At 31.4% G+C, this 9,480-nt stretch overlaps 1 protein-coding gene across 1 annotated transcript; it reads right to left on the reverse strand.

Annotated features, from left to right (window-relative positions):
• Positions 1–6,977: 6,977 nt before the first annotated feature.
• On the reverse strand, positions 6,978–9,404 carry LOC9316925. The gene is made up of 9 exons (XM_021029549.1): positions 9,080–9,404; positions 8,899–8,995; positions 8,685–8,809; positions 8,519–8,603; positions 8,307–8,436; positions 8,040–8,224; positions 7,821–7,944; positions 7,522–7,734; positions 6,978–7,428 (listed from the first exon to the last, which is right to left on the reverse strand). The coding sequence occupies exons 1-9, from the start codon at positions 9,348–9,350 to the stop codon at positions 7,039–7,041; spliced, it is 1,620 nt and encodes a 539-aa protein (XP_020885208.1). The 5' UTR covers positions 9,351–9,404; the 3' UTR covers positions 6,978–7,038.
• Between the last annotated feature and the right edge of the window lie 76 nt (positions 9,405–9,480).

Consider the following 9,480-nt stretch of genomic DNA (forward strand, 5'->3'; position numbering starts at 1 on the left):
TTATAAGTAATTAGTAACTAAATTCTATACTATCATGATTGACAGGATATACTAAATGAGAAGATCAAACAACAGGAAGCAATAATCTCGGAGCATCACTGGCTTATTATTCAGGTCAGCATCATTCAGAATGATTGATAGTTGAGTAAGTTAAATTTTTTTAGAAGTAGTTACTAACTAAATTATATACTTTCATGATTGACAGGATATATTATGATAAGAATATCAAACAATAGGGAGCAAGGATCTCGGATCATCAACCTATTATTGAGGTTAGTGTCATTCAGAAGGATCAGCTTATAGTATATTTTGCTCAATATAAAAAATTCTTTCTGTTCTCTGAAATTTAAAAACATAATTAACATAAAAAAGGATATTCCATAGCTTGTGCTAATAATCGATTTAAGCAATGCTTTTTTCACAGAAAGCTTAGGAATTAAGCAAAATAAAAGTAAAACACAGATAAGCAAAATAAAAAACAACTGAACCTAAGAGTCTAATTTTACAGATACGGGAATAGCACATTGCTTAAAAGAGTTAACAAAACAAAGCATTAAAGGAAGTCCAAGATAGATCATAACATAGGTGGAATTTGATCCACACAGCTGCAAATCTTAGTTAGAATCACCGTCTTCATCAGAAACATTGTCATTATCTGAGGATGCTGTTTCTGTATTTCCAGCAGTGAAAAAGCAGCTGCGAGAATAAATATAACTAACATAAGAATATAAAAACTTATATATAAATAAACCAATTTAAATTTCATATAGACTGTGGAAATACATGTAGCAGTCTCTGTTAATGTCAGAGAAATTTTCATCAATGAAAATTCTTGGACAACCTCCTTTCGTAATCAAGCAAGGTTTACCTAAAAACACACAAAAATACCATAATTAGTATGTACTGAAATTTGTTAGCAATATATGGATACAATAATCCATAATACAGTCAAATATGGATTAGGAATCATAAAATTAGTTTGGAGAACATCACCTCCAAACTCTGATATCCTCCAAAAACGCAGAACAACCATGATTGGTTGATTGTGATAATTCACATCACTTATTCTGCTAGAATACTTCATAACAAATTCTTCACAGAAACTTCCGGTTGCAACACAATTAATGGAATGGCCACTACATGTAATGATACATAATAAAAATATAATGACACTTTTGAAAATCTGTTAACTAATACAACTCATATAGACGTAGACTATATTGATTTTCCAATAAAACTTACGCAAGGTCCTTTAATGTAAAAGTAACATAGCTTGAATCCAAATCACTCCCTCTTTCAAGTAGTCTTCCAATAGGAGAGACACTCCTAACCACTCCAACAACATCTAAATATGGGAATAAGTCAAAAATTAGGATCTAAGAGTAAATAAAAAATAATATAAAAAATTTGAAACTCTAATCCAGAATCTTACCAACAACGAATTGCTTCTCTTCTTCTGATGGTTTATTGATCCTTGGAAAATCAAGACACTGCAGGAATTCGGAAGTGTATTTCTTTTTGTAGTAAGCCATAGTTGTCTTCTTATTAAAAGAAAGTTGGTAAGGATGATTAGAGTTCCTTTCATGGGATGAAGGTGGGATCACATCAAAATCCCAAAGAAAGTACCACTTTCCTTCTTTGAGATTTCTAGGAAAATTCCTCTTGTATGAATCTGGAGGAGCAACAGCATCAATTCTGGTACCCTGAAATATAAAACGTTAAAAAGATTTGTCTCCCTCATTATCTATAATAAATCTATATAAAAAATGATATAAAAAGGAGAAAATAACATATACCTTTTCATCTACCAAAATCATGGTAGTGTGATCATTAGGATGCTTGGGAGAATGATTCCAAATGCTCAAGATCTTAACAACTACAAACCATTCCTTCTTCTCAAGAGTTAAATCAGTTAAAAAATTATTCATTTGAAAAAGATTAGAGTAATCGGCTGAAAAGGATGAAAGCTAGAGATTTTTTTGTTTGTGGAAACTCTTAGGAGAACTTGAGTGTAATATATGTAGAAATCAATATATGTATTTATACACATCTTGAAAAGGCCAAACCTATTGCATGACCAATAGCAACAATTTAGAAAAGCCAAAAAAATCATTTTTATATATTACTAAAGTAGAGAAAACAAAACATTATATGTGACAACCAATTTGCAAAACTTGACCATTGCATATGATTGATGTATTGGCAAAAGTTAACAGCTTTTTTGGTTTTCAAAATTACTGTCTTTCTATGACATCTCAGAAACCTAATATAAGCTTAAAATACAATATCAAATAAGCTTAAAACTTGTAAGAATGGGGGGAGAGGGGGAGAGGGTGAGAGGGGGGGGGGGTTTACGAAACAAAATAATACATTCAATATAGAATATATAGAATCACAATGCTACAACTTTTTAAAATCTTTGCATTGGAAAACAGTTTTTTTTAGTATTTTCATTTCCAATATAGTTCATAACAGATTATAAGAGAAAGATTATTTGGTTAACAAAAAAAAAAACTATTCAGTAACTTATTTAAGTTGTAACGTACTGACATTAAAGGTCCATCATATTCACGAATGATATAAGTTCATAACAATGCAAATGATTTTTGGCAAAGTACATTTAAACATAATTAAAAGGCTCTGCAAATCTTAAAATTAAAAGATAGTCAAATAACAAAAAACAAAAAGAGATAACAGGAATATATCAAAGTACAAACTGATAAAACAGATGATTCAATTTTATCCTCCTAGCTTTGTCTTAGTTAGAATCCACTTCCTCCATCTGATCATCATTTGCCTCGGCGATTGCAAATGATCGACTAAATTATAAAAGCAAAGAGGAAATATTAGTTATCTTAATCTCATATTAATTAAAATATAAGAAAACCATAAAGTATGAAATTACATGTATCTGTAGTTATCGAAATCTGAAAATTGTTCATCAATAAAAACCCTTGAACAGCCAGCTACACTCATTAAGCAAGGTGACCCTATAGAGGAATTAACAAAGAGAGTTTTAGATTAAATAAATATGCATATATAGTTTTTGATCAAATTAATAGAAATAATGTAATTCAATATAGTTAAGCACCTTTTATTTCTGAGATCCTCCAGAATCGCATAACAACCACGATAGGATCATTGTTGTATCTAAGAGAACTTAAACGTGTAGACAATTTGTTAACAAACATCTCACAAGACTCTCCAACTGCAACACATATCATCTTTTTGCCACTAAAAATATAAATAACATAGAGATTATTCAGGTTAATACAATCTAGCTTCCTAAAATTCTAATGTAACAGTAAACATAATAAACAGAGAAGCTAAACTTACTCATTGTCCTTAATCTTGAACATCACATGTCTTGCTTCATAATCAGTTTGTCCTATACCACAGACAAAAGGCACTGTTCGAATGGGAGACACACTTGTTATCAAACCAATAGCATCTACACAGGAAAACAAATATATTCAGATTAATGACTCTTGACAATATATCTAAATTATGTATATAGAACTTACCAGTTACATACTCCTTTTCTTGTGTTCCAGCATATTTGATTTCATCATAATCAATGAAATCCATGTAATTGTTGATTGATCTAGGAGTTATGTGAACCATTTTTGTTTCCCACTTACATTGAATCATGAAAGGGTGCCAAGAGTATCTAGAAATGGGATTTTGGGGAACAACGTTGAAATCAGACATGAAGTACCATTCACCTTCTTTGAGATTCTTTTTGAAATTGTGTCTGTAGAGACCATTTGGGATTACAGCATCGATTTTGTTTGCCTACATAAGAGATTTTATAAGAGTTGTGATATTGTAAGATGTCCACAACTAAGTCTGTGATAAAACAAATAAAACTAAAAATAAACTATAACTCATAGGTAACACATACCTTCTCATCAACCAAAATCATGCTTGTAACCATACTCGAATTTGGTGTGGAATGAAGATTCCAAATACTCAAGATCTTTAAATGAACCTTCCAGTTCATTCTCTCGTTGTTCAAATCAGAAACAAAATCCATGGGATAGGAAGAGTTTGACATTTAGGTTTAGTTTTACTTCACGGTTGTCTTGTTAATGGAAGAGAAGAGAATTAGAGAGCAAACAAAATAAATATAAGTTGGTTAAAAATTTTGATAGTCTGGATTCTGATAATTTAAACAAATACTAATAAGTATAACATTCCTTTCAAAAAACTACTCAAGTGTTTTGTTTACGTTTTATGTCAGCTAGAAATGATAGACATTGGGTATATCAAAAGCCAAAAATCCGGTTTTGAATGATGACTATTGTTTTACAGTATAGGATTTTATTAGTTTTACTTCCCAATGAAGTATTTATATTATATGTATAGATGAATACAAATCATTTCGATAGTAGCTAATAATATATTTTATAGATTGTGTATCCATATTTTTCCAAAAGGCTTTTGATTGGTTTTGAGAAGATTTTGAGTGAACTGTTATATCAAAAGAAATCTATATACTTTGTCGTTTAGTAGCTCTTATGATAATAATTTAGAAAACATCAAACCAATGGAATATAAAGAGTTAAGGAGATTATAAAGAGTTATGAAATTAAAATGTTAAAGAGCAATTCATGAGAATAACTTGATAGCAAATGTAGGATAACATTGTTTGAAACATAAATAAAAAATTTATCAATCCGAAATTTGAATCATAACAACCTAAATAGATAAAACCAATGAAAATAAAACATCAATGGAACTTCCATCATCAGATTCTCTTAGTCATCATCATCTTCATGTTCATCTTCATCAGTGAAGCTAAGACTGTGAAATAACATAGACCAAATTAGTGTGTCTCCTTGTAACATTAATAGTCAATTGTATAATTGGTAAAAATGACACTTACACGTATTGTGGAATATCCAAGTCATAGAAAGTTGGATCAAGATACAAACGGGAACAACCAAATTGACTCATCAAGACATTTCTTCCTATAGAACAATTGTAAAATATATAATTTAGAAATAATAACTATTTCAAACACATAAGATAGTCTAATTAACAGAAGGAAACAAAGAATTTTTAGAACTAACCATCAAACTCTGTAATTCTCCAGTTGCGAAGAACAGCCACGATTGGTTCATAATTATAAGTAACCGAGTCGACCTTAGCAGACCAGTTGGTCATAAAGAAATCACAACACGTACCAACAGCAATGCACTCAATTATTCCACCCCTAAATGATATTTCATGAATTGCATTATGCTTATATGCTCTGAAAATATCAAAAAACATCTTTGATCTTACATATAGAAAAGAATATATTAAGAGAAAAACTTACATATTGTCCTTTATCTTAAAAGCCACAAATCTTGACTCATTGTCTGACCCTCCCCGAGGACACACATAAGGAAATCTTCGATCAGTATTGACACCAGCAATCACACCAATAGCATCTAAACTCAAAAAATGAACAATAAAAACCAACTATAATCAGTGTAATATAAAATATATGGATTCCACATTAAAAAAATTTCTAGAAATCTTTACCAGTCACAAATTCTTTATTCGATTCCATAGCATACTGGACTTCAATAGGAAAAACAAACTCAAAGAAGTTACTCCATGATCTCTGTTTCACAGGCCACATTCCTGTTTCCGAGATAAACCTGATTTCAAATAGAGATGGTGTATATCTGATTCTGTTCTCTGGTTGGATAACCTGGAAATCAGACAGATGAAACCAGAATCCTTCTTTCAGTAATGGTCGAAAATTCCAAAGGTATGTTCCAGATGGAATCCTTGCATCGATTCTTCTACCCTACAGAACCAAAAACATTTTAAGTACTTGTATGATAAACATAAAAATAGTTTTATTGCAAGATAAAACTAAATAGAAAGTAAAAGCTTGATACATTTTCATCTCCCAACATCATGATTGTTTCAGATCCAGCAGAACCCAAATCCTCTTCCCACATACACATCTTAACATAAATCCTCCATGTTGTAGAGTGTACATGCAAATCAGATACACTGTGAACCAACTCCATGGGATATACACGTTTGTTTCTTTGCATTGAATGTAGAGGAGTCGATGGTTTCTGTGATGATATGAGAAAAAAATATAGGTATATATAAACGAATATGAGTGAACAGATTCAAAGAATATAGTTAGGATTAGATATGGAAATATGAATCGTTTCGATGTGTTTGTTTGATATATCTCATTTATGATTATTTAAATATGAGGTAGATAATGATTAAAAATGATTCCATATAATCACAGTTTCCATAAATTTAGGTCTTCAAGATACTCAATATTGAATCCGGATTCAAGATAAATTATTAGGAAGCTGTTGTAGAACTTGTTTTAGATTTTGGATATAATTTAGATATTTTATTGTTATTAAGATTACAAAATTATATTAACAAATTTATGAAGAATCTAAACTTACATACAACTAATTCAACTGATATTGTGTATTAATTAACTGTTTGTTGATTTATTTGCAGGATTATGCTAAAACAGTTAAAAAAAATTGGATAAATATCAGTCTGGACAAAGCGATTAAAATAAGTAAGTCTTGTTAAAGTCATCATGCTATAGTTTAATTTGAGTTATAATGGTTTTAGGATTATGGATAGTTTCTAAAGTAGAATAAATAAGATATGTCTTTTGTTAGATATACCGGAGAAAGCATATGATTATGGCTTGGTCTCTTCTCCACGATCCAATCTGATATGAACATATGTAATTAGGCCATACTAAAGAGTTCTATTATAAGCTTTGGCTTAAATAGTGGTTCTGGAATGGTTATTGTTAGGAGGATAGAACAAATAATCAAATAAGTAACACAACAATGATAAACCTTCTAAAATAAAACTCTTAGATAGAAATTTAAACATAAGGAAAAAATGTTTGATAAGATGTTGTTTGAAAAAACAGAACATAAAAAATAGGATAGAAATGTAAGAAAAAAACCTAATAGAAAAAGAAAACAAAAAAAACAATCCATGAGATCAACATTATTTTAAATAGTTGAGTCTTCCCTCAACTCACTTTGCTCCCTTCTGGCCTTCGAGCTTCTCAACCTTAATCTTCTTCAAAAGAACTTTCTTCTGTTCTGCTTCAGCTACTTTGTTGATGGCTTCTTGACCTGCCTCATCAAGTTTGTGTATGAACTTAGGCTGATCATGTTCCTTCGAATTGTCTACAGCAATGACACCATCGACTTTAACATCAGTAGACTGATCATTTTTCTCCGGAGTGTCTAAATCAATGACACAATTGTCTTTCACATCAGATTGTGTTCCAGTGCATTGTTTCTTGCTTGTGGAGTTTTGATCAGATCTATCCGAAGTATCTTCTTTTCTCTTTGATGATGGTGTAGACAGTGAAGTATTAGTAGTGTCATCATGATGAGAACTATTAGTCAGCATCAAAACCTAAAAACATTATGAATTTTTAATTAGGCGAGTAAGGAACAACAAAGATTATCACATCATATAAATCACACTGAAATGAGGAAAATGTATTACCTGGTCACTGGAACTCATGGATGAAAGATCAACAGGATAATCAACTTCAGGTTCAAGGGCAGGGTGATTAAGGTTCTGACTTGTTAAAACCTCAGAAACTTTGTATTCATCATTTCCTCTTGAGATATTATCTTGCTCAACACAAAGAGCAAACTGGTATGTTTTACCAATGATGTTTTTCACAACATCAGGGAGTGGCAGGGGATCATCAAGCTGCATTTAATAGTATACAGGAAGTGTATCATATATTTACCAAAAAGTAAATAAAACGAAATGTAATGAATACAATTAGAAAATACCTCTTCAGTTGTGGGATCCACGAGATCACAAGCTGGAATACCTATGATTTGTTCAACAAAACTATCAAACAACATAAGTTTGCTCTCCCCTGTGTTATCCATAACGTCTAGATGCAGCCAGTACCTATGCAATTAAGAATTATATTCAATATAAATAAAAATTTATGGTAGAATATGATAAAAGTAAAGGCAGATACCAAATAGTATAGCAACAATTACCTTGCTTCAACAGAGGATACGTTTGTATTACATTTGTCACACCTCCAAATTATCTTCTTGGCACCAGAGCTAAGAAGTTTATTGCTTTTGAGAACTTTTCTGTTACATTTGATGTGGGCAAAATAATACCAGGACCAGTCCAAGTCAATTGACAAAATGGTACAGATGAGCTTGACCTTTTCAACCTTAGAACAGATGAAGGAGTCAGCTAAATTAGCTAACTAAGATAAAAATAATAAAAGACAACAAATATTAAATCTGTGATACCTCGAGAGAGGCCTTTAGCTCAGCAATAGTCTTCCTTGGGAATTGTTTGGATCTCTCTTCACGCACCTTGAGAGGCTGGAATCTAGGCTTAGGTTCCATTATTGTCAATGCAAGTCCATCAGAAGGAAGCCTGAGAAACGTAGAATTAGTTAGTTTTCGTAATTTATATTTAGATATATAAAGAGACAGTTAGATGAAAATACAACACTCACATTTGCCTAAAATCATCCACCTCTGTCAAGACAGGGTTGATCAAAACGTCAGAAGCATCAAAAGAGTTTGAAATACTTCTGATTTCTGAAAAACAGAATGGTTTTCAATCAGTAACAATATTTTACGTAATATATGGAGTTATCCGACAAATATGTCATGCAATACCTTTGTAATGGCACAACTTAGCCCACCGGATCAAACAAATGACCTGTCCCCCAATAGAATCTTTTGACACTTTGCTAATTTGATCAGCAAATCTTCCCCACAGTGAACATGGTAGACGGTTATCGCTAAAGATAGAAATTCAAAATCAAAAGTAAATATGATCAAAATAAACTCTAAAGAAAGACTTATTATAGATATTATATAAAACACTCACTCAGTGTCTCTTAGTTGGAAATCAATCTTCTTGGTAGGCTTGCCTTTGACATCCACGCTTTGGATTTCCCCAACATTCACCAGTTGGCCAATGATATCTATAGCAAAGGTAAAACACATTATTTAGTACAATATACATGTACAAAAACTCACAAAAAAAGTAAGCTTTTAAAAAAACTCACCAACCAACTTGTTTTGATCTAAGGTACCACTTAGTACTGAATTAAAAGGAACCAAATCTAGCCAAATCGATTCTGAAATCGTCTCAGAGGGGGAGATGACAGTAGAGTACTCAAATACAATTCTGTAGTTATGAGTTGTTGGTCGATACATTCCTGTTGCCTTCTTCACTGAAAACTCGTCAAATATTCTCCACTCTCCTTTCTTGATTCCACTTTGCAACTTCTGGAGGTGTTCTTTCTTAATTGCTGCTTGAATCTTGTTACCCTGCATTTATAAGAAATAAATGGTAAACCAATCTACTAACATAAATACTTAAAACAATTTGCTAAACACTTATTCATTGTTGACAAACAAAATCCTACTTACATCAGCATCAACCAAGACCATTGATATGTCTATA

The sequence above is a fragment of the Arabidopsis lyrata genome (assembly GCF_000004255.2).
Source record: "Arabidopsis lyrata subsp. lyrata unplaced genomic scaffold ARALYscaffold_4, whole genome shotgun sequence".
Taxonomy (NCBI): domain Eukaryota; kingdom Viridiplantae; phylum Streptophyta; class Magnoliopsida; order Brassicales; family Brassicaceae; genus Arabidopsis; species Arabidopsis lyrata.